Raw genomic sequence first — 26,319 nt, forward strand, 5'->3', positions numbered from 1 at the left:
GTGAATAAATCCACAGGAATACAAACGAATGGTTATTTCCATCATGCACTTTTTCTTTTTTGTTTGTTTTCATTTATTTTTCTTGGGGTGGGGATTTCTTGCTTCATTACAAAATTATTATTATTATTATTATTATTATCGTTGTTATTGTTATTGTCATCATCATATCATTATCATTATCAATAATTATATTATTATTATTATCATTATTATTAGACCTATCATTACTTTGCCAATTAATTAATTGTTTTCAATTACAAATTAACAACATCTTTTTGGTTCTAATTTCTAAACAAACGAATTGATGGAGTGGGCCTTCTTTTTCTTCTTCTTCTTCTTCTTCTTCTTCTTCTTCTTCTTCTTCTTCTTCCCCTTCTTCTTCTTCTCCTTCTTCTTCTTCCTCTTTTTCTTCTTCTTCTTCTTCTTCTTCTTCTTCTTCTTCTTCTTCTTCTTCTTCTTCTTCTTCTTCTTCTTCTCTTCTTCCTTCTTCTTCTTCTTATCTTTAAAGGATCATGATAGACAGTCTACATATCATGAAGATGAACCAATATATCAAGCGGTGTAAGGAAGACAAAATTAGGTTTAATAGTACGAGGGTAAAAGGCGATGCCCCAGGGGCAGAGGTGGCCCACCGGGGGGGGGCACAGTGCCCCACTTTTTCACGAAACCTATCCCCAAAGTGCCCCTTTTTACATGGGGAAAGTGCCCGTAACTTTGGAAGAAGTATCCCTTTTTACATAGGAAAAGAGCCCCTATTAATTTGTAAAAGTACCAATTCCCCTTTTCACTTTTGATAAGTGTCCCTTTTATTTTGTTTTTGTTTATTTCCACTTCCAACAAAATAAAATGATGTTTGCGGGATTGCATTGTACATAGTAAAACAATAAAAATTAACAATATATTTGTAATTGGTCCACAGGGTACAACAGGCATATAAAACAGGTTGGTCAAGGAAGGGACTGCTGAAAAGCGGGGCTTGTAGATTGCAGCCCCCTATATCTTATAGTTGCAAAAAATAGCATATTAATAATAAGGGATTGAACGCACAAATACATAAACCAAATAGACATAAAAGGAGTGAAAGGGATAGGGAAAGAAGGGAGACTCTTACTTATAACACACACCTTTATTTTAAGTCATGCCCCTTTTCCCTTCGACAAGTTCCAATGTTCCTTTGCAATAAGTATCCATTTTTCAATTTCGTAGGATTTGGTAGTATAATGCTAAAGCAATATATTGTATGGTGTATACAGAAAAACAAATATTGAAATCATCCCTGATAATGTAATAAAAATGTAGGGGTATATACCATTGTTTAAAAATTGTATATTTCCGGTTTGAGCTTTCACTTTGGACGTGCCCCTTTTCCCAGAAAGTGCCCCTTTTTGTTGATACCCGGGCCCTCACTTTTTAAGTCGCTCCGCCGCCCCTGTAATTTATAGTCCCTTAAAGTTCTCTGGACTGTCAGTGTGAACTACATTTGCTGGAAGGTATTTGAATATGTAAAACGAGATAGTTGCAGAGGATTGAATATTTATTTTGGTAGGCCTCACAACAATGCCCGAAAATAATATTGGAACTGGAAGCATGATAATGTGTGTACCCGAAAGACAAACTTCTGAGCCTGCGCACAATATTATGCAAATTAGGGTGATGCGGTCTTTGTGAGATGGTCTTCCTGTTGAAGTGTTTGTTTATTCAGTTATAGATAATATTTATGGAGGATGAGGTCAGATAATTCCAGAAGTTTTATTTGAGGAAACATTAAAGAAAAAAAATGAAGAATTTCTTTCTTGTTTAAGTTTATTCGACATGGTTTAGAGGACTTATATTCCTACGCGGGTATCGATGACGTCACGAGGTCTGCTAACTAGGGCTGCATAATTAGGTAGCCATTTTCATTTTCGATGCGTAGTTTGGGACTTTCGGATTTCTTTGTAACACCCGGATTGCTGATAATCCTGATAAATTTACTGTAGGCACAGGAGACAATGGGGGATGCGACTACAACTACCACTGCCACCACTGGTAAATCTCAATAATTTAGATATTGTTAATTTATTATGAATTTTGATTTTATTTTGTTTTATTTTCATTTGTTGAAACTGGAATGAATGACGATGATGATAAAAAAACATAGCCGGCGAAGTGCGCGGCGCGGCGTGGCGTGCTGTGCAGTGAGTGATTGGCTTGTTATTGCTTGTCTATTGTTGTACATTTCTGTGATGTGATGATATTTGGTCGAGTTTGTGGTTATCGGGGCCAAGCTCTGCACCCTCAACTTATTAGATTTGACTATGATTGAGTTAATTGTTTGGTATTATATTTAATCTTTTTTGTACTATTGTAGGCAATAAATATTGTGAAAAATAAGCCACTTTTCAACTTGAAAGTTGAAGTTGAGTTTGCAAAATTTTGCACACATGATCCGGACAGTGTCAGTAGGGGTGCTGGTCCGAGAATGAGGATTGTCCGCATAAACAAGGATATTCTCGTAAACTCGGACAAACTGCGTCCTAAAAAATACAGACGCGTTCGCAAAAACAAGGATATTCTCGTAAACACGGACAAACTGCATCCTCAAAAATACAGACGCGTCCGCAAAAACAAGGATTGTCTGCATTTTCGTTGACGCTTCGGATTTCCGCTTCGACCATTGATTTTCTTGATGCAATTTACATTGACTTTGTACAGAGACTTTCACGTTATGAGCGATAAATCCTTGTGAAGACGGACCACCCATTAAAGTAGACGGTGACCTGGTGGTATTATATTACGTGGAATCCATCTTTGGCATTGCCAACGCGCGGATCAGAAACCTGAAACCTGCAGAGCGCAAAAGAAAATGAAAGTCTGCAAAATTGCAGACAAACAGTATTTTTCAGGAAGCATTTTGTTCGCGTAAACGATCCTCATTCTCGTTTATGCGCACGATCCTAATTCTCAGACCAGCGTCCCCATGTAACAAACTGCACAAAAAACTAACAGCTACATGTAAACTGTTTTGATGAATGCTGTCTGACTCGGATCTAATAATTTTAATCATGTAACAAAGATTTAAATTGTATCCAATTTGGCATACTCTCTATGACTAGTCTACACATGTTTTGCAATTAGAAGAGGGGCGGGTCAATTGACACCCCTCCCTTGTGCTCTTGAACCAGCCTGGCTTATTTGGTTATTTGACTTGCTTGAATAGATTTAGTGAAATAACATTTTATGTAAAATTTTATGTTATATTATCAATCTTTTGGCTGTTAGACCTTGAATCCGAAACATTTATTTCATGTGTGCATCACACTAAAATATATTGTAATGTAATGTATTTGAGCTGTTTTTGTCAGATTTTTGTTTAAAAAATCATGTTATAAAATTCAGAGGCCTTTGTTGTTTTAAAAAGATTTAATATCCTCTGACATAAATTCAAGTTTTTTTCTAGAGCTAAATTTGAAGTTTCTTTATGCTCCCATGATTAAACTCAATTATTTGAAACCGGTCAACCTATCAAAAAAGGAGTAAATTTGTAATTAAACAAATTGTAGAAAAATTTCCTTGTTTTAAAGCTGATACTCTAAGACAATCCCAAATACTGAGATAATTACATAAATAGAAAGCTTTTAACCCCCATAATAACACCAAATGGTGTCCACCCGACAAAACAAGTTTAGAATAATGAATTTATTCGAGTAAACTCTACCAAAATATCTAAGTCTGAAACCCGGAAGTGCACGTAGAGTCGGGCCTCTATCCGTGACGTCACGAACGGGAGTCATGGGCTCAGTGAGAGTGAATGGCAGTGATATCCCTACGTAAATGCTATTCTGTCAGAGCTTAGATTTGTTGTTGTTAAGGAGTATATTTGATGGATTTTCTGTTTTCATTTAAATGAAGAATAACGAAGCAACATTTTCCAGTCGCTGATTTCTTTTTATATCCTCATATTCACCTATTTGGTAGAGATTTAAGACGAGTTTACTGCTTAGGAATTAAAGTTAAATCGTGCACTTATGAATAGGCGGATGCATTATAAATTATTGTCATCAGATGTACATGAGCAGTTTTGTAAAACGAATAGGTCTAGAACTATGATAGTACTTATCATAGATGTGTGTGACTGCCTCAAAAAAGGATACAGTACCAGTTAAACATTTTATGTTGTAAAATATCAAACTTGAACGAGATCATGCAAGCGCGCTTCCTCTATAATATTTTGGCGAGTGATGCGGCTCTTGCATGAACGTTCGTGGAGCGAGCAGAATCGGGAGGTAAGACCAAGCCGCTGCTCTAGGCGCTGCTTGCTTGTGATGGAACGTACGTGCGCTAGTTATATGTTTATCGGCAATTGCAAGAGAATGAAAGTGACGTTGCCAGCTAAGAAAAACAACTAACAAAGACTTGCTCCTGACTACCGGTGTCAGAATTGGTAGATGAAGGATGTTCTGGGCCAAGGAAGGCGAAAGACATGGGAAAAAGGAAGAAGAAACCATCGGGAGATCGCTGCAGTGTATGGTAATGAACTGTGCATGGGTAGACAGCTACTGTTCACTCCGTGCCTGGGCCGATTTCAACACCAAAACAAAAATTACATGGTGAAAATATCGACTAATAGCACATCGTTGGCATGTATATGTCATCATTTTTAAAAGGGGAATTGATATTAATACTATGAAGTACTAGGGGAAGGTAAAGAATTGTACATAGAATTATGATTTATTAGACTTTTCAGCCTTTGAAACAAAAATATGCAGAAAATCGTATCACTCTGCACATGTTTGCTATGGAACATCCGGGTACGTGAATATACTCTCTCCCGGACGTGAGGTCATAAATAGTAGACCAGCGTCGTGACTGATTTTCTATGCAAAGAGAGGCGTATATTTTAGACATTTCAATTGAGGATTTCGAGTAGACAGAATTTTTTTGTGATATACTAAGTAATTGAAAAACTTAAAAATAACATATACTTGCCGTAGGTAACAAATTAAGGGACATTTATTTGCTTAGAGTATCAACTTTAAACACATTTGTCAGATTTTAAAAACTCATCTGAGTCCATACATTTTAATATTTAAAAGAGGGAGCTCTAGTCTTATGTTGTCGTGTTATTATTTTTTTTTATAGGCCTTGCAGAGCTGGCGCACAGAGAATACCAAGCCGGAGATTATGAAAATGCTGAGAAGCATTGTATGCAGTTATGGAGACAAGAGCCAGAAAACACTGGAGTTCTTCTACTGTTGAGTTCAATACACTTTCAGTGTAGGAGATTAGACAGGTATTTTACATTTTTAAAGAAATTCTGTGCTGAAAGATTACCAAGCTGATAAGGTAATTCCCATCAGGGTGGTTAATCAGAGTTTAACATGTAACAGTAACAGGTTTGAATTTGGATAGTACAGGTTTTAAAATCAGCTACAGTCTTGAATTTTCATTGTACAGGTTTGAAAAATCTCAGGATGATACTTATTGTCACCCCGCCCCATGAAGAAAAGAAATATTTGTAAAGTATTAGTTTTTAAATAATGTTTGAAAATGCTTCAAGTTATGGCTCAGATTGCAAAGGAGTGCATCTAACAATCCTTAGAGCTTTAAGCAAGCCCTGGAGCCTGTCTACAAGGGGATATTATTTACATACATGTACATCAATGCATTACTCCTTCCACGCTCTAATTATTCATTTTTTGTTTGTGTTTGTGTTTTTGTTTCTCTGTAACTGAAACAAACTTTTGCCAAAATGTTAGATTCATTAATAGGACAGAGTAGACATGTAGGTATATTTAAACAAGGGAGCAGTCATTCACAAACAAATTTGTTTGCTCGCCTTTCCTTCTAGATCTGCACATTTCAGTACTCTGGCAATAAAACAGAATCCAATGTTAGCGGAAGCATACTCCAATCTGGGGAATGTCTTTAAAGAGAAGGGTCAGCTGCAAGAAGCTCTTGAAAACTACAGGCATGCTGTGAGACTGAAGCCAGACTTCATAGACGGTTACATCAACCTTGCTGCGGCTCTAGTTGCTGCAGCCGACATGGAGGGAGCCGTCCAGGCGTACGTCACAGCTCTACAGTATAACCCGGTGAGTTTCTTCAGTAATTTTTTTTATTGCAATTTGTAAATTTGTTCATTTCGAGGGGTCAGTGACACAAAGACTTAACTCCATTTTTGCCATTTTGAGAAATAAGTGGTTTATGTGTCACTGAGCTCTTGGGCTTTAAGGAGTTAAGTCTATGTTTTACTAGCCATTGACTTCAATGGGGTGTTGGATGGAGTTGAGTCTTTGTGTTTCCTTGAAAGCCCACATTTTTCTGAACATTTTGTTTTTATGCCTCCGCCACCGAAGGTGGTGCCGGAGGCATCATGTTTTCGGGTTGTCCGTCCGTACGTCCGTACGTCCGTCCCGTTTGACCGTTATCACAATATCTCAAGAACCATTTAAGATATAAACTTAAGACTCGGGAATAGTATTTATCACCATAGGAAGACGATCTGATTAGATTTTGGAGTACGTAGGTCAAAGGTCACAGGTCACAGAGGTCAACTTATGAAATTCCTTGTATTGAGTTTGTTAGCGCGATATCTCAAGAACCATTTGAGATTTAAACTTCAAACTTAAGGATAGTATGTATCACAATAGGAAGACGATCTGATTAGATTTTGGAGCACGTATGTCAAAGGTCAAGGGTCACAGAGGTCAACTTATGAAATTCCATACATTGAGATTGTTATCATGATATCTCAAGAACCACTGGAGATTTAAACTTCAAACTTAGTGATAGTGTGTATCACTATAGGAAAACAATCTGATTACATTTTGGAGCACGTAGGTCAAAGGTCAAGGGTCATAGAGGTCAACTTATGAAATTCCATACATTGAGATTGTTATCATGATATCTCAAGAACCACCGGAGATGTAAAAACTTCAAATTTAAGGATAGTATGTATCACCATAGGAAGACGATCTGATTAGATTTTGGAGCACGTAGGTCAAAGGTCAAGGGTCACAGAGGTCAACTTATGAAATTCCATACATTGAGATTGTTATCATAATATCTCAAGAACCACTGGAGATTTAAACTTCAAACTTAATGATAGTGTGTATCACCATAGGAAGACAATCTGATTAGATTTTGGAGCACGTAGGTCAAAGGTCAAGGGTCACAGAGGTCAACTTATGAAATTCCATACATTGAGATTGTTATCATGATATCTCAAGAGCCACTGGAGATTTAAACTCCAAACTTGTTTAAATTGCTCTATGGCGGAGGCATCATTTTCGACTGCGCGCAGTCAAAATTCCATCTAGTTAAATACTCATTTTGGCAAAATATAGAGTTACGTCTTTGTGTTACTGAACCCTCGATTTCTGCTTTTGGATAAGCACCACCTGATGTCATTATTCATGCTATTCTGGCTTAAATTTTCATAAATACTCTTATTTGAAAATGTTTCTTGAATGGTTAAGTTACTACATTCAGTGATGTTTTCAATTGAGACAGCCATTGCCATACTGGGTGGAAACAACATCAAATTTAAGGAGGATCTTGTATAGCAGTGTCCAGTTTGTCATCATTCACAAACGTTTGTCTTAGCCTTATGGTCATTATAGTTCAACATGTTTTGTTTGACAGTTCAGATGATCATCTCTCATCATTTGGTGAATATAACAATGTCTTATTACCACATCTTTTTTTGACAGGATCTTTACTGCGTTCGTAGTGATCTAGGCAACCTCCTCAAGGCACTCGGTAGACTAGATGAAGCAAAGGTAAGGTATCACCACAGGTTTGCAATGCCCTTTCTAAGGTTTGTCTGCCAAACAGAAATTGACCTTGTCTAATAATGCAACCAAAGTATGCAGTCAAATTGAGAATAATATAACAAATTTAAAATGGAAACTTTTTTTTATTGAATACCTCGAATGCTTGCAATTTTATGTTTCCGTAACTTTAAAAAAAATCTTTTCAAAGTAGATAAATTGATTTTTGATGCTGGGAAAAAAAAGGCTTTTGTATTCATTAATATATGTAGATGTAACAAATTCCACAATATTCTATAAAATCTATTTCATGACTGATTTGCTTGTGAAATACATGTTCATTCATTCATCATAATTGCATGTCATCTCATGGGATTGGCGGGTTAGGAGGAAGATATCATTTTGATGTGAAAGGTTCTGTAAACTAAAGACTGGATGTGAAAGGAAGGGTGGATACCTGATCTTTTGGATTCCCTGAAAGCATTGGTAGCCAGTCTACAGGTTGACAGTGGCTCATTTCATGCTGCTGTTGCTGCTGCTAAGCGCTGCCTTGAAGCCTTTCATCATGTCATCATGGGGGAGCTGTATCCAAAGTGGTTTGTGCGAATCTTCATCCTGGCTTCTGTGCTGCCGCTGCTGCTACTGCTGCTAAGGTTACTAGATTACTGCTCAATGCTATGCTGCCTTGCCTTGCCTTGCGCCTGCTTGCGTGCTGGTTGCAGCGCTTTGTGTGCACGCAGCGTGGATCAGCTTGAATTGGAAGCAGAGCTACAATCATCACGACCAAGCTGATTCATCCTTGCAAAATTTTGTTTCCTCAGTGCCCGAGTATTTATTTATTTAATGCACACATAGAGTTAAATGTCTTTTATTCAATGTTGAATTTGAAAATAAGATTTCCTTGAAGGAAAAAATTGTTAGTGCAATTATTTACTTAAAAACATGTGAAGTTAATTTGTGATTTATCCTCAAAAGTTGGGTTCGATACATACCAACATAAGACTCCATGCCCTAAGGAAATGAAATCGCGTAGATGCTAGATAAGTGCTGCTGCTGCCTTGCTATCAACAGAGAATTCAACAGATGGACATCGTTCAGCTTGTTTGCCAATGTGAGCAAACAGAATCTATTAAAATAATATGCCAGGCCTTAAATAATTTAAACCATTCATTCACAAATTTTGGGGACAGGGTTGGTCCGATTCAATTAAAAGTACCTTTAATAAATTGATCTTTTGTTTTTGATAATCATGCCTATTTTATTCTGTTATTACATTCAGTTTGCTCATATGCGCTGTAGTACGCTAATCTGCTGCTATGCGAGCTATTGTGTCAATGTCAACTTGTTGGATTTGTTAACAATGCTATAAAACATTTTCCCATTAAGTTGTCACAGGCAAGCCATGAAGAGGCTCGTGAAAATTAATCCTTGCAATATTGATGCAGTTGAATTAATGCATTCATCTTTGTGTTGAGAATTAGCTCTTTCCTTTATCTTGTAGTTCAATCAATGCTTGTAATGTCATTTTCCTTCATATTGCGCTGATACTAATTTGAGATTTTTTTTCTTTTTCTTCTCTCATTCTTTTTATATATTCATTCATGCACTTCTGAAGGTTAAATTGTCAACAGGAACGGTCTTCTGTGTGCCATAGGTTGATACAAGTTGTTCTTTTTGCCCTACTGGATGCCCCCGCAAGGAACCCAAGTGTAGCAGTGGACGTCATTAAGGCCTGGAATACTGGTTCATGACTTGGTAGTTCCTTCACAGTTAGCCAAGCAGTAAGACATGTGATGTGGCTGGAGGAAAAAATGTTAAACAGAAAAGAAAAATTATGAAAAGATTTTGAATTGACCAACGAACAAAAACGAACAAAAAAAAGATAAATTATTATGATAAAATGGAGGTTAAAACATCATTAGCCAGTATTTAAAGACGTCTGGAGGTAAAATAAACAGTTTTTGTACTAAACATTTCTGTCACACACACGCTCACTTGCAAGCTTCAGCGCTCGCGCGCTTGCACATTGACGCTAATGCGAGACGCGAGAATGTGGTTGTTCAGCGCTGCTGCATACTGCAGGTATTGTTTTATATTGCAGCTATATTAAAGGTAGTCTTGAGCTCTTGACATGACTAAAACTTCAAACAAATTAATATGAACCACAAATGGATATCTGCCAAAATGAATTTAGTTGCTAAGTATTTGAACATGGATTTCGGGGAGTGAATAAAGCTAGTGATCGATCAGTCAAGTCGGTTATGGCTGCTCATCCCATAATGTCATGTCCTGTTGGTGCACTTAAGTGCCTTCAGCAAGTTTCCTTTATTTTCTTGGCATTTGTTACTGAGAATGCTGATTTCTTTTATTTGACATTAAGTTTCATTACAATAAATCAAGATTACCTTTAAGCCAGATTTTTTCATGTGTTGCATGCTGATCGCGTGCCTTGCAAAGCATTATGTTGGAAGCGCTGCTGCTTGAGCATTTCAGTATAAGCGCGCTTTCTAGGGTTGCGCTCATAGGGCTGGCTTGATATGTCCTACGCAAGCGGCTTAGAAAAGTGTGCCATAGCGTAGTTTGCCTGCATTGTCCATGGTACCCAAACAATGAAACAAGGTGTTTCTGTTCCAGATTTAGATGATGGTGAATTCTTTTTAATAAGGTTGTTGAGAAATGGGAAGATGCAGAATCTGGGAGACTTTTCAAAATTTAGAATATTTATTGAACAGCTAACCTGACATTATTGTTTGAGGGACCAGGGAATTGAGAAATCCAGGCAAATTAGCATTAACTCTGCTGCTGCGCACTATGCTTGCGTGTAGTCATATCTGAAAACCAGATTGGTAGAGAGAAAAACAAATGCTTTATCGCATGCAGTCACTTATCAATTTGACATTCTGACAGTTTTCTGGCCATTAGCCTACCATGTATCTGATTTTTCAAATATGACTACAAAACCACATTCTCATAGCTTAGCGCACGAAAACCCCCCAATATGAGAAACTAATGCATATTTTTCTCTCCTTTTTGTCATCCCATTTTCCTTTATTCCTTTGCCCACAAATCAATTGGGCATTCCTTCTGTTTTCCCCCTTCTCTTCTCTGCCTTTCTCCTATCCCCTTCCTTTTCTACATCATCATTGCCTTTCATGGCAATGCCCTTGTCTGCTTGCTGGCTTGGTTCATGGTGTGTCTAAAGGCATGCTATTTGAAAGCCATCGAGACACAGCCTAACTTTGCTGTGGCATGGAGTAACTTGGGGTGCGTCTTCAATAGCCAGGGCGAGATCTGGCTCGCTATTCATCACTTTGAGAAGGTTGGTAGTGCCTGCATTGTGGAATTGTTCAACTTAAAATCTGTAAAATCTGTTACATGTAGTTCAAAATCGCACTTTTCCTGTTAGCATTATTGATGATAAAGACCTTTATTTCTTTAATAAGGACCATACACTCCCTGCTTAAGTATGTGAAATGTGTATATATTCCGTATCGTGAAGAGAGGAATAGAGTTAATGAGCTCCTAAAGTAGGAATATACATTAGTTATGTAAAATTTGTCAATGATTTGTTTGATGAAATAAGAATTAAGCAAATGTATTTCTCACAGTTGGCCTTTGCATTGGTTAGAAATGACAGTATTTATGTCTTGATTTGAACACTGTCTGATATCTTCCTTTTACTATACCATACTCGGGGCAAGAATGAAATTAAACCATTCAGGGGCTTTGTTTTAGATAATCAAATGAGTAAACGTATTGCTTTTGAAACCATGTCTATGCTATATGTATTTATCCCAGGCTGTGACACTAGACCCTAACTTCTTAGATGCGTACATCAACCTTGGCAATGTCCTTAAGGAGGCCCGTATATTTGACAGGTGAGTCGCTCTTTTCAATCGTCTCAATCACTCACGTGCCGTATGATAAATGGCTTCTTAGCAAGTGGATAGTCAGTACCGTTGTAGATTGATAAATTAGCATCAATACAATACTTGTGATAAAACTTACCACTTTTGAGGAGACACAACCGGAAATGGATGAGAAGAGAAGCATTGTCCATGACAGGCATGAGTTCAGTCATCATATATGAGAAAAGTCTCACTTCATGTGTCAAGGATATTATTCCATTCTTTTGTGTATTATCATTAAGACTACTAGAAACCTCAAGCAGCAGTTATTGTATTTTAAAAATAATCTTGGCATTCTGTGTACCCGTAGGTTATTAAACTTTCCTGTATGATATATCTTTATTTTCAGAGCTGTTGGTGCCTATCTTCGAGCTCTACAGCTGAGTCCGAACCATGCGGTGGTTCATGGAAATCTGGCCTGTGTTTACTATGAGCAGGGGTAAGTTCTCTTTCTCTTTCCCATCGCAATTTAGTTTCTACAGTAGTTTGTTCGATACATCATGTCATTGAGTCGTGAAATAATTGTTTCCATAGGTGTATCCACCTCTGTCTCTCTAAGTGCCATATCGATTGACTTTGGTGATCATGCTGTTCCACAACTCTCGGCTCCTAGCCTTCACTATTAGCACTACTCCCAGTTCTTTCACTCCTCTCTCTTCCAACAATTTCTGCAGACTGTCCATCCAAAATATCCTCCTTTTTTCCCTACTCCTCCTTCTCACAATTTTCCTTGTCAAAGCAAGATTCTCTAGGCCTTCTTGTATCCACCAATTGATATTAAATCTTGTGTAAAAACAGTCCCACCAATTTGTTTGACATTTGAAACTTGAGCATAATTCATTTTTTGGATAAGCTGAAACATGATGTACTAATTAATTCTTATCTTCTTTGCAGGTTGATTGACCTAGCCATTGATACATACAAGAGGGCTATTGAACTACAACCACACTTCCCAGATGCATACTGCAATCTTGCCAATGCACTCAAGGAACAAGGAAAGGTAAGTCGAGTAGCTAGTCAGAAATGAAATTGATTGAAATATGAAAAATGCAATTATTATTTGCACAAGATGTTCAGTTATGATGTTTTTATGCAAAGATGGAAAGCAAATACCATTGCATATGAATGAATTGTCATTTGTAAATAAGAGATTATAACATCACAGTCGAACAAACTTCATGGTGTGTTGAATGTGGTCACCATATGAAACAGAGGGTCATGTCTTGTATTCTTTTGATAATGACCAAAGTTCAAATACGTTTGTGATTTCAGAACGACTCGTGCAACCAGATGAGACAAAGGGTTATATTTTATGTATATAATGATTTTCAAAAACATCTCAATTTTTAAAGAGCTTGAGTTTTATACTCTGCTTAACATTGTCGGTTAGTTTTTGATGGAATGATATTGAAGATTACATGTCATTCATGGCCTCTTTCATGGTGGTTGGAAACCTCTGTCAATTTCAGGCACTCAGGGATACTTGTTGAAAGCTAATGTGTTGGGTGGTAATTGACTTTCTTGTAAGTCTCTGAAACCATTGGCAGCCTGGTAGTTATAATAATAATAATAATAATAATATTCTGCTTTTATATAGCGCTTAATACATCTACGATAACTCCCAGCGCTTTACAGATATACTATTACCCCGGTCATTGGATACACTGTGTTCACAATCTCCACTCCCCGGGGAGCATTCCAGCCAGGCTTTACTTGGCGCTCAAAAACTGTTTGACCAACAATGACAGTCTTTAAAACCATTGGCAGCCTGGTAGTTATAAGAGGATGGCACAATACAGCACATCACTTTTAATTACGATATAACCTTAGGAAAGCAATGCTGATGCATCTCTTTCATTTGTTCGTTCACACTAGGTCGCTGAGGCAGAGGACTGTTACAACACGGCCCTGAGACTATGTCCGACCCATGCAGACTCGCTGAACAACCTAGCCAACATCAAGAGAGAACAGGGCAATGTAGAGGGCTCCATCCAGCTCTACTGCAAGGCCCTTGAGATCTTCCCAGAGTTTGCCGCTGCTCATTCCAATCTTGCCAGTGTATTGCAGCAGCAGGGCAAACTCCAGGAGGCTCTTCTACACTACAAAGAAGCCATCAGGTAGGCTCAGTGACAGTCAGTGTGTTGATCAAACTCTATACCTGTGTTACACTACACTCACCCTGCCAAGCTGCTACCCACCCATGAAATCACAATTTTCACTAAAGTTGACATACTCTGATTGATTCTAGTATGATTGATTGTTGTTACTGGATACACACATTTAATACACTTTCTTTGTACAAAGTACACAATCTCCTTCCACCTTACATTATCCAAAAAGATGAATACCTTCTCAGATCCCCGCTCTTTTATAGCCGAGTGGCATCCTATCTCATTTGAATTTTAAATTACTTTGACAGTCTTATGTGTGAAGCACTGCCTTTAGCACCTGGAATATGCCCCCAGACAAGCTGATATTGATCATCAAGAGGTCATGTCATGTTTTGTTCAGTTTGTAGTCAGTCCAGTGTCGATCTCATTGGTCTGACCGAGATGCTAACTCGCAAGTCATAATCAATCCACTTCGACTCTTTTTGTTGTTGTAGTAGATACATGCCAAAACATGGAGGAGAAATATGATGATATTGTTCGTAATTATGATAGAAAATATACCAAAGTCAAGATTGAGTAGATTCAGCTATTTAAATTATGAAAGTGTAAATATCTGCGCTTGTCACAACCTTGATTTCAAAGCAACTATGTAATTTATAAAAGGTATTATTTATGATAATGGTGGTAAGAAATCTGTAAAACGATGTTGCTCTTTTTGATGTCTTGGGACACATGGATAAACTTCTTGAATCTCTCTATCATTTCTTTGGTTCCCAGGATCTCACCCACATTCGCCGATGCCTACTCTAACATGGGCAACACACTGAAGGAGATGCAAGACATCCAAGGAGCTCTGCAATGCTACACTAGGGCCATTCAAATCAACCCTGCCTTCGCTGATGCTCATAGTAATCTAGCTTCAGTTCATAAGGTAAACATCTACATGCAAAGACTGGTTAGAATTGACAGTCATATTGCTGTACTCAGTAACTGAATTGATTTAATTTTATTGATTATATTTGATAAAGTCAGTACAATCAAGTGAATTAATACTTGTGATTACAGTATGTTCTATTGTTACTTTATAAATGTCAGATGCATTTGTTTCTTGAAATACATGTAAATCACACTTTCTCATATTTGATTAAGAAAATTAAGAACAATATTTAAGGCTGTGATGTGTATTCCATTTCATATTTGCATTCGATGTAGCAGTGAAATTCTGTCTACACTTTTTGTAACAATCCTCTCCCCAAAATAATTTCACTGGAATACTGTAACACACAAATGAACTATTTGTACCATATAAGTCATTTGTTCTGAAAGTTGAATAAGTTCTCAGCAGTAATACAATTCTTGGGTCAGCAAACTGTTTCAGAAATTGAAATATGTATGTTTTATTTATTATTAACAGGACTCTGGGAATATACCTGAAGCAATTGAATCATACAGAACAGCATTGAAATTGAAGCCAAATTTCCCTGATGCCTACTGTAACTTAGCTCATTGCTTACAAGTAAGTACTCGTAGTAATTTAGTCATGTAGTGAAGCAGTGAGTGAGTGATTATCACGACAGTTTTGTCATTGATATATTTTCAAAAGAGGCACAGATTGGCTGGATTTGATGAGCTAAAATCTTGTTTAGTTTTACTCCTTAAATGTTAAGTATCAGGTTGATATGAAGTCGGCATTTGGAAACATAATTGTAAATGTTGGTGCACCTTGGATCTGTTTTGTGTAATTGCTAGCAATTTGTAAAAGTTTGTCAAAGTTCCTTCTAGATTTAACCAAATGTTGATCAGAAAAAGACCTTCACTGGTTAATGCTGTGAGACCTGGGGGGTGTTTCACAAAGATCCTAAGTTGAACTTATCTCTAAGTTTGACTTAAAATTTATGGGAAGCCATTAGCATCCTTGAAAACATTTTGTAATTTTTTTTTTAGAAGGCATAAAATGTTGATTCAAATCATTGTATTTTCTATTATCATGGGAGATTTCATGTTCTTGATGTGGAATTGATGAAAAGTCTAAAATACTCCAATTTTTGCTTTTGAATATATTTCATTTTAAGGCTCCAATGGCTGTCCATACTTTTTAAGTCCAACTTAGTGTTAAGTTCTACTTAGGATCTTTGTGAAACACTCCCCTGGAGTCTGTTGGCTTTGGACTCTCTAAACCTTGTACATCAAGACTACCAAGAAGTCCTGTCTAGAGTCTACACTATGTGACTCTTGGTTTTCAAAGGCATCAATTAGCCAGTTTGTAAATAGCTTTGTCACGCATGACCCCAAAATATCCACTGATCTTTTACACTTTAGAATTTTAGAATAATCACTGCCAAAGTGATGGAGGTGCTTCATGAATACCTTTTGTTTGCCTCTTGAGAAGAATACTTCAACCTGTGTATCAGATAAATGTACCGTCGGCGCATAAATGAATACTGATTACATAACTTTCATGAGCACGATACTAGTGTTCGTCTCAAATGACCTTTATCTGCCCATGTGCAGATAGTATTTACGAACTGGGTTATTGCATTACCATATACTCAAGAGAGGTTATACTTAAGATATAGATTCATCTTTATATTGATGCCTGGGAATTTATAAACCTTTATATTGATGCCTGGGAATTCATAATCCTTCATATCGATGCCTGGGAATTCATAATCATTTATCTTAAATCTTGTGTTGAAACAGATTGTGTGTGACTGGACAGACTATGAGTCGAGGATGAAGAGATTAGTATCGATCGTTGCTGATCAGCTGGAGAAGAACAGGCTTCCATCAGTCCATCCTCATCACAGCATGCTCTACCCTCTATCTCATGGATTCAGAAAGGCCATCGCTGCAAGGCATGGGAACCTCTGCCTTGAGAAGGTATGTAACAGGCCTGATAATTACCTGAAAGGGGGGGGGATTTTGTTAGATGCCATTTTTTTCTTCCCTGTATCCTTTTTTTTTTTTAGTGCTCACTATCACCCCTGGTATATAATCCTCTTGGTCTTAAACCTTATGACAAATATCAGTCATCAGTCATTTGCCAGGTTACAGACCATGACGCCTTTTCAGGATTTTATGTATGGAAATCCAACATATCTGGTGTGCTTGGAGTCTTCTATGGTAATGTAGCTGAACCAATAGGTATCCACGATGTGTCGGGATAGTTGTTATACTTCAATAGTTTCTGAATTAGTTTTGTTCATAAAGTACAATTTTTTGAGCCTCAAAAAGATTCAGCTGTGACAAGAAAAACATTTTGTTCAGGTTCCTTTTGTGCATGTCTAATGAGAAGTCTGTCTCCAGTAACAAAACAAAACAAAATGTGTTAATAGGCCAGGGACCTGTTTCACAAAGCCTTTTTTTCAATGACGAATGACAAAAACCAGTGACAAATCTGCTGATAACCAATCAGAAGCAACGATTTCACTAGCTTAAAAGCAAAACTGTCATTTGTCACTGATGACATGTTTTGTGAAATGAGGCCCAGGTTGGCTTTCTAAACAGGTGGTTGCTAAAGCAGGTTCCAACGTACATTTCTTCTACAGATCACTGTCCTCCACAAGCCCGCCTTCAACCATCCACAGGACCTGACTGCTAGTGGTGGTAGACTCAGAGTTGGCTACGTCAGTTCAGACTTTGGCAACCATCCTACATCTCATCTCATGCAGAGCATCCCAGGAAAACACAGCAAGGACATGGTGGAGGTAAAGCATCTATCTGTTGTAGAACTACAAGTTGTATACCTTTGTGGAGAGAACTACTTTTCTTGATGATGCTGCCGCTGGTTGCGATTTATTTACAAGAGGAATCTATTGTATTAGAAGATTTCAATGAAAAATCCTTTATATATGACATGATTTGTCCAAAAGTTTAGGAATGCTATGTATAGATCTGCTAATGTGTAACCATTGAGATTTGAATGGCATAATTCCTAGCTGCAGCAGGTAATGCCTCAGAAACAGAACACTGAAGCTGCTGAGAGCATGCTGCAGAAATCTGCTCTCTTTATGTTATTGAAAAACCTCATGCTTAGCAATGAGTGTGGCTTCTGCAGCTCCAGCAGTATTGGACTGTGGAGCCATGCAAGAAAACATGGAAGTGTTTCATCTTGTCATCATCCTTAACAATGGACTGATAATGAATGATCGAACTACATACCATGGGAGAAATTTAAGAAAATATCAATGAATTAATGAATTCTCTCATTGAGATATGCTGGAGAAATATACATTCTCTCATGTTTACCTATCTTTTGCATGTTTGATTACGGTTACTTAAGTTTTGTCATTATTTCTTAATTGATGGTCTTTTCTCTTTTTCTTGGCACTCCAGATCTTCTGCTATGCTCTGAGCCCTGATGACAACACTTCTTTTAGATCAAAAGCCATGAAGGAAGCTGAACACTTCGTGGATCTCTCACAGGTAACAACATCTTCTGGTTCTGTTTTTCAAACAGCTTATCCCCACTCAAAGTTCTTAAACCATACAAAATCTAAAATCTGATGTATCATGGACAAATCATTGAGTCTCAAGTTTGTCCGGAATATCAAGTGAATAGATTTGTACTTTATTCAGTTTCAATCACCAAGGAAATACAATTACTCTTTTCATACTAGAGGCTCATGAAGGAAAGGACTGAATAATTTGATTTAATTAATGAAAGGCAGATGTATAGAAAGAGTCATCTTGTAGGGAATAACAGGCTGTTGGCTATCAGCCACATATGGTCAGCTCTATCATAAAGAGATTTCAGTTTTGGTGTAGATTTTGATTGAATACAGATGGAAAAGGGTACGGTTACCATGAAATGATAAGTTTTGGTTATTTCACTTGTGCAAGTCGTACCATTGTACAGTATTGAGGGTTTTGTTCTTGTTTTTGATGTCCCTTAGTGATGTATTTTATGAACCTATATTGTGTTTACAGATCCAGTGCAATGGCAAGGCTGCAGATCGCATCAGTGCCGATGGCATCCACGTCTTGGTCAACATGAATGGATACACAAAAGGAGCTCGCAATGAAATCTTTGCTCTCAGGCCAGCACCTATTCAGGTAGAAATCCTTCATAAGTAAATGTATGTAGTTGATTAGCTGGTGCCTCATCATCAATCATAAAATCCTTTAATTTCCCTCATATAATGTCCTACTGATAAGATGAGCAGACAGAAATGTCCTAATCTTTTCCAGAATTTTTTTTGTTGTATCTTGGTGAGGGTTAATGAGGTTTTGATAGATTAGATTAAACTTTACTGTGCGACAAGAATTAGACTTTGGTATTTCCTGTTTCCACACTTCCATGGGTTAAGTTCCTTGGTTATTGCCAAGGAATATTACGTCACGGACAAAATGAAATCTTCTCCTACACCTGAGTCCACATATTAACAACTTTAAGAGACTGAGTTGATCAAATCGGATAACAGATTCCGATCATGATTCAGGCAATAAATCTTTGTCCCAGTCCTTTATACTTAGACAATGCTATAGATGAGGTTCCAGTCAACCAATATAATGTAAATGATTTGATTTTTGTTAACATGCCGGTCCATTACTTTGGAACAAACTGCCACAATCTATTCGTAATCTGTCATCTGTCAATGAATTTAAAACCGCACTCGAGACATACTTTTTCAATGTCACATACTGCTAAGTATTAAGTGTAGTGTATCATATGATTTAAAGTTAAATGTTTGTACTTTCATGTTCATGTGACTATTTCTACTCTATTTTCTTCTGCGCCATGAGCATCACTTTTGTGATGGATACCGGGGCATTATAAGTGTTCATATTATCATTATTATTTATAAATATACTCTTTCTCTCATCAGGTAATGTGGCTTGGCTACCCAGGAACCAGCGGGGCATCCTTCATGGACTATCTGATCACCGACTCGGTCACATCCCCCATGGAACTAGCCAGTCAGTACTCTGAGAAACTGGCCTTCATGAGGCATACTTTCTTCATCGGAGATCACTGGAACATGTTCCCTCATCTTCTGGACAAGGCAATTGTTGAGGTCAAGAGCGGCTCAAGCAGGGACAACGTGGCGGTCATCAACTCAATCAATCTCAAGGCCACCCTGGAGAAACTCGGCGTCTCAGATAAGGTATGTATGCTACCCAGATTTAGCAAATGCTAGTACAGTGAAACCTGTCTATAGTGACCACCCAAGGGAAACACAAAAGTTGGCCTTTGTAGACAGGTGGTCTTTGTAGACAGGTTCCTTTAGTACATGATTCAATGAGAAACCATTTTTAAGGGAAACAACAAATGTGGCCTTTGTAGACAGGTGGTCACTAAAGCAGGTTTGAATGTAATTTGAAGGACAATCTGAAGTGATTTTCATCTCTGGTTTCACGAAGCAGCGTGCACACGATGCATAAGCTTATGTGTGTACAGTGGACATTTTTGTTGAGAGAATCTACCTTGCTTGTGAGCATTAGTGAGGGTGCAGTAGAAGGGTATTTGGATTAACAAAAATTGATCCTGCCATGTGTTAATTACAATCATTAACACAGCGAGAGGAATGTAAATGATAATTATGGTCAAACTGTCAAGTTTATATCGATATGTTTAGAGAGAACACACCATGAGTTGAAGAGGTGCTATAGTGTCGTGCTGTGCAGCTTTGCCAAGTAGTTTTGATACTATTGTTTCGATTAAAGTGACAAGCAAATGAAGACTACCAGTTCCATGAATGCAGTCAACTTCATATTAGAGAAAGTCAGTGCTGATGAGGTGAATGTTTGTCCTTCCTTTCTTTCTACAGGTTGCTACGAATGGAGAGGTGTCTAACGGAGAGAAGCTTCATTTCCCTGTGATTGAAAGCAGCACATCTCAAGCCCTGCACAGTCTGATCCAATCTGGACAGGTTCAGGGCACCATCAATGGTATCACTGTGTGTAATGGACTAGCTCTCACACAGGTAGGCGATTACAAGGTTAGATAATGCACTCATAACAGTAGAAAAGTTCACAGGCTTAGTCAAAGTCATTGTTTTTTCTACAGAACTCTTTGTGATGATGGAACCTTGTGTAAATAATTTGTTGCGATGATTGGGGAGTTGATAGGAGCAACGTGTATTGAAGAAGTGTGCATCAAGTATGAATACCCTTGTGAACTGGTTTGATATTTACAGTATGATGGTAGCAGAATAGGATATTGAGACCCATACACTGCTTGAACAACATGATGATGTGAAATCCATGTCATTCATCAGTCATATATGTAATTCTTGTATATGATTTGATGATTCTTCTAGAGGCATTTTAAAATTCATTCTACTTGTATAGATTGCATTAAACTATGTTTCTCCTAACCCTAGCCCAGTCCGACGACTGTAGGCTAACATAAACTTGCTTGCCCAGATACTGAAGTTACTCGCCTCAATTCTTATAGAAGGAATATTTTATTCAATGAACCTCATTTCTAGTATTGATTTGCTAGCATTTTGACATTTGGATGTGCTTAAAATTGATGATTGTATCATTTTGTTCTAAGTAATTGTTTAGTTCATCGGCTTGATTTTTGTCGTATTCCAACCTCGCTGGGGTAAGCCCTTGATAGGCCGTGGGCATTTGCTAGTCCCTTCACATATAATAAATTAGCATGTTAAGTATTTCAATATTTATTCAGTTGAGTTTTTGTACACATTTTACCCATCTTTTTATTAGTTATGTGGAAATAAATGAATTGTATCATCTTTTGCACATAGAGGCCCAGTCCCATTGAATTTCCTTCCTCAACCACTCAGATCTCAAACTAGTCCAGAACGTTTTAAACAACCAAAAACCTAACGTGTCACATCTCAAAGAAGTAATTTCCTTAGTGCAGTCTAGAATCCTTTGTTAAAGCTCTAAAACACTTCTCCTAACTTATTTAATCAATGTTTTGTAATTAGTTTATTTAATCCTGCTCTCTATCTAAAGGCGAACATTATGTCAAACTTCTTTGCTTGTTATTTCATTTAACTTATAGTTGAATCAATTCATTGGTCTGCTCTAGTGTTTATGACAAATTTGTGTGTAAAACTGTCTCTAGAACCGAATCTTGATTGAACTGCGCTGTAAAAAAAAAAGCATATTATTGTTAATATTATCTGAATCTGTCTGTGAGGCATTTTTCTGTGCCTTTGGACTGGGGGAAAAGTGGTGGTGTAGCAGACTTGGCACTGTCTTGGCTAGTATTCAGTGTTTCATGCATGACTTGATGTTGTCTCCAATCTGAAACTTAACCAAACACCGTTTGCATTGTGCCATCTTCTGCTTCCCTCCTTAGTCGATCCCCAAGTCTGCTACCGGTGAAGAGGTTCCATCGTATCCTCTGATCACAACCCGTAATATGTATGGACTCCCTGATGACGCTATCGTCTTCTGTAACTTCAACCAGCTCTACAAGATCGATCCAGCTACTCTCAGGATGTGGGTCAATGTAAGTCTTACCTCATACCTTTCAATCATCTAGACATTCTAAAACCTGGGACCCATTTAAAAAAAAGAATTGTGATTGATCAGGATTGCTTGCAAATCTCCAATCTATCGCAAACTGGCAAACCCTAATCTTTATAGAACAAAATTGCAACTGCTTTGAAGCAATTGTAGCTGTTAATGAGAGCCCTGCTGTCATACATTAGTGTTCCTCAGAATTCTTTGTGTGCTCATTTATATGCATAAAGTTAGCAGTAGCTTTTATATTCATTGATGAATTTTAAATCTGATCATATCTAAATGAATGATCTCCAAGAATATTGTCCAACACTGGTGTTCAGTTTGCGGCCAGCAACTTAAACTGCAGTGTTGAGATATTAAATATTCAGATAAATTTATATTAAAGTAGCAGATGGAGCAAATATATTGCCTGCCATAGGAAATGCTGTTGCTCAAACAAATGATGCGTTTAATAGAAGCATTTTTCATATTTTCTGACTTTATTTCATGTAACTCACTTATATCAACCCACTAACCTGTTCCCCCTTTTTTCTTCTTCTGCTAATGCAGATTATTCAGAAGGTGCCCAACAGTGTTCTGTGGCTGCTGCGCTTCCCTGCTGCCGGTGAACCCCACCTGCTTGCTACAGCCACCCAGCTTGGCATGCCCAAAGGCAGCCTGGTCTTCTCTGCAGTAGCGTCCAAGGAGGAGCATGTGAGACGAGGTCAGCTTGCTGATGTCTGTCTGGACACACCCCTCTGTAACGGACATACCACGGGCATGGATGTACTTTGGGCAGGCACACCTATGATCACTCTACCAGGTGGGTTTCTATCAACTAAGGATCTACTTTTCATGGAGTTTGTCAGTCAATCAAAATGAATGATTGATTTGGCTTTTAATTTTTGCTTTTAATGCTCATTTACTGCACAAAATTCCCCTGAAACCTATAGTAACGGGACATATTTCACTGGCCATTACAGCAAGTGATGCATGACCTTTCTGTGTCCTGTCGGATATTGGGTAGTCATTGGCACCAATAGATAAATGAGCTGTGATGTGCCTCAAAAACTGTATGCATAACTGGTCCTTTGCAATCTTGGGACAAATGGGACACACAGCAGAACCTTGTTAAAAGTAACATTTGTTATGTTGTACTTCCATAACTAGGTAATCTTGCTGGTCCTATTTCTTTTTATTTTGTGTTTTTGAGCCACAATATAACAAGGCAATTACCATGGTCCCAAGAAAATTGTTGCACTGAGATCCCTCTGTAAGACCCCTTTCTATAATACTATTATTTTTATGTAACAGAAACCCAGAGGGTTGTGTGTTATTAAGAAAATAAAGTTGTCTAGAATGGGTCAAATGAATTATATGATGACTCAACCATGTATTTGTTTGCTTTGCAATGCTTTTCAGGTGAGACTCTTGCTTCACGTGTTGCTGCCTCTCAGCTCCAGACCTTGGGCTGCCCTGAGCTCATTGCTAGCTCCAAGCAGGAGTATGAAGACATCGCCATCAGACTGGGAACAGACATCAAGTTGTAAGTTTTACTCATGTTTTATAATGATGATGTTAGTACTGTCATGTTTATATCCATTCTCTTAATTCATTAGATTAAATGAAAAAGAGAGTGTATTGCAGTGATTGGTATTTGTTATCATACCAGCTTTGTCTGTGTTTTCCTATGTACACATAGCACAATACACATTGACATGCCTATCGATGTTTACATTAAAACTTCATCGACCTCTCTAAATCAGAATGTGTCTCATATTTTTAAAGAAAAAAAAAGGATTATTGTAAGTATGCATAAAGATCGCTGCCCCCCCCCCCCCCCAACTTCATACAGAAATTTACTCAAATTAGTGGTAATTGATTGCATTTCTACTCCAGTTTGATTTGATTTTTCTGGTTTCCCATCAACAGCATACATGCCAACTGTTCAGATTAAAGAGAAACATTCCTCTTTTTGGGATAATTATCATTTTAATGCAGGTGTTCCTCTTCCTGTACAAATTTGTCTGTAGTATTGAATCGGAGAGTTAGGATTGTTCCTCTTTTTTTTTTAAATAGCATAATTTGTACAGATTTCTGATTTTCAAATGTTAGCATGTATGCAACAGTATACCTTTAATTAACCCCTTCTTTCTCTGTATTACAAAACAAAATTCAAGGCGCACTTGGAAGAAACTTAATCTGAAGAAGTCTTTATCATAGGGTTTAACTTTTGCCTTATTCACATTTTGTTTTTAAACTTGCCCTTTTATTCCCCTTGTTTCACCCTTCAGCCGTCAGCATATCCGTGCCAAGGTGTGGAGACGTAGAGTGGAGAGCCCCCTCTTCAACACCAAGATGTACGCCCAGAGCCTTGAGCTCCTCTACACAAAGCTCTGGGAGAAGTATGAGAAGGGCGAGCCTTGTGATCACGTAGACATGTCGACCATGAGCCCCATCAATGGCAAAATCAATGACACTATCAAGAATTAAATCATGACGCAATGCTGTACAATGCAGGCAATAGGGAAGTACATGCTCGATGGACTGTCGACCTATACGTTCGGTAGAATTTGGATACTTCATTGAATTTAAATTTCCATGCATTCGTTTCCCTGCCATTAGAGGAATGTTGAAATAAACAATTGTGTTTTTTACACACAATGACAAACATCAATGAATTTCTTTCATAACAAAGCAATTTTTTGTAGTTGCATGTATGAAGATTTTTTTTTTGTGAAACCTGAAATTTAGCTTTGTAAAAAGAAGTTCTTTTTTTCATAGTGTATGCATGTAGGATTTCCTTCGAGTATCATCGCCATCATCATTTTAGTATGAAACCCTTATTTTTTGCCAAAACAAGATTATCTATGGGAGTGGATGAATTGAAGTATGTACATATTATGTAACAGTCCATCCTATGAAGACATGGAATTTTTGAAACTACTATTTATTGTATATGGAAACTTGTCATTCAGAAGTTGGTATAAGGAGGATTGTGATTTCCAAGAATTAACATCTCGGATTATTCAGTTTATTGTGCTTGCAAGAAGTAGTTACTTGCACATTTTAATTAATTGATTGATATAAGGTGTTGTGAAAATTGTGTACTACATTACAAAACTCACAATAGGAATTATTTAGAAAGTACTTGAAAAGTGATTATGACATTAACAAAACAAATTGAGAAGAAAATGGAGGTTTTTATAATTTTCCTCTCTTTGGTCACGGAAGAAAACATTTTACGATAAAAAAAAAATTCAGATTGCTGCAATTGACAATTTCAGTTTATTTTAACAAATGGATAATGGGAAGAAAATAATAATTTTGAATTTGACTCAAAAATCATTTAATTATTTTTTCCTGCTTTGTTGTCATTTCAAGATCATTTTAGTTTGGTATCTCATGATTTGAGCTGTATATAAGATCTCTATTTCTTAGAAGTTGTCAATATTTTATTTCAGTATTTTCTGGTGCCTGTGTTGGAACATATCCAGGTGTAATCTTGCTCGTTCATTATAGTATATTTATGATTTATATGTTCTTAATTTGGTCTTAATTTGATTTTAGTCACATGTTTTATTTCCCCCTCCTGCTTTTGAATATAATGTACATGTCTGATGAAAGATTGTCATTGAGGGTTGTTTAAGATGATGTTAGGCCAAGTCATACCTGTAATTAAAATATAAATGCTGAAGGCACTGTTTGTCCTGTTTCTTGTATATAATGATAATCAACATGTAGTGAGCACTACAATTCAATTTGGTAAGTGAGTAATATGCAGAAGACAAGATGTCATTTTTGTACAGAATTTTGATTTTTAAATAATATGAATCTATATAATGTGAGATGAAAAAGGTAGGTTCCGATGTATATCAGTTCATAATTATGTCAAAGCACCTTTGCCGAACTAGATAGGGTGATACATGTATGTTCATTTCTTGATGCTATTTTATTTTGAAAGTGCTTAGTGTCATATGAACTTTATAATGTAAGATTTGAAAGTAATTAATGTTGGCTCTTCAGTAGACTTACACTGTGATGATGGTGATCGGGTGTTTGCTACTATGCTGATATGCTTCTATATCAATGTCATATTAAAACTGTTGTTATCCCACA

General features: G+C 37.3%; 1 protein-coding gene across 2 annotated transcripts; it reads left to right on the forward strand.

The window, feature by feature from the left end:
* The first annotated feature begins 1,884 nt into the window (after positions 1-1,884).
* Positions 1,885-26,319, forward strand: LOC579289 (UDP-N-acetylglucosamine--peptide N-acetylglucosaminyltransferase 110 kDa subunit). Of its 2 annotated transcripts, none has more exons than XM_030981116.1 (21): positions 1,885-2,028; positions 5,122-5,272; positions 5,831-6,074; positions 7,695-7,763; positions 10,957-11,073; positions 11,553-11,632; positions 12,012-12,101; positions 12,557-12,662; positions 13,538-13,779; positions 14,551-14,704; positions 15,188-15,289; positions 16,474-16,653; positions 17,322-17,480; positions 18,109-18,198; positions 18,703-18,828; positions 19,602-19,880; positions 20,544-20,714; positions 22,052-22,204; positions 22,771-23,023; positions 23,623-23,746; positions 24,495-26,319. In XM_030981116.1, exons 1-21 carry the CDS (start codon positions 1,992-1,994, stop codon positions 24,691-24,693), a joined length of 3,126 nt encoding a protein of 1,041 aa, XP_030836976.1. In that variant the 5' UTR covers positions 1,885-1,991; the 3' UTR covers positions 24,694-26,319. The 2 variants fall into 2 exon arrangements, with proteins under 2 accessions (XP_030836976.1, XP_030836977.1); XM_030981117.1 differs by having other exon boundaries at positions 20,544-20,699.

The sequence above is a fragment of the Strongylocentrotus purpuratus genome, unplaced genomic scaffold (genome assembly GCF_000002235.5).
Source record: "Strongylocentrotus purpuratus isolate Spur 01 unplaced genomic scaffold, Spur_5.0 spur5_scaffold_11, whole genome shotgun sequence".
Lineage (NCBI taxonomy): Eukaryota > Metazoa > Echinodermata > Echinoidea > Camarodonta > Strongylocentrotidae > Strongylocentrotus > Strongylocentrotus purpuratus.

Coding starts and splice junctions, on each gene's coding strand:
- LOC579289 (XM_030981116.1), top strand. CDS start 1,992: ATGGGGGATGCGACTACAACTACCACTGCCACCACTG. Junction 2,029..5,121: donor AACTACCACTGCCACCACTG/GTAAATCTCAAT, acceptor TTTTTTTTATAG/GCCTTGCAGAGCTGGCGCAC. Junction 23,747..24,494: donor CTGGGAACAGACATCAAGTT/GTAAGTTTTACT, acceptor TTCACCCTTCAG/CCGTCAGCATATCCGTGCCA.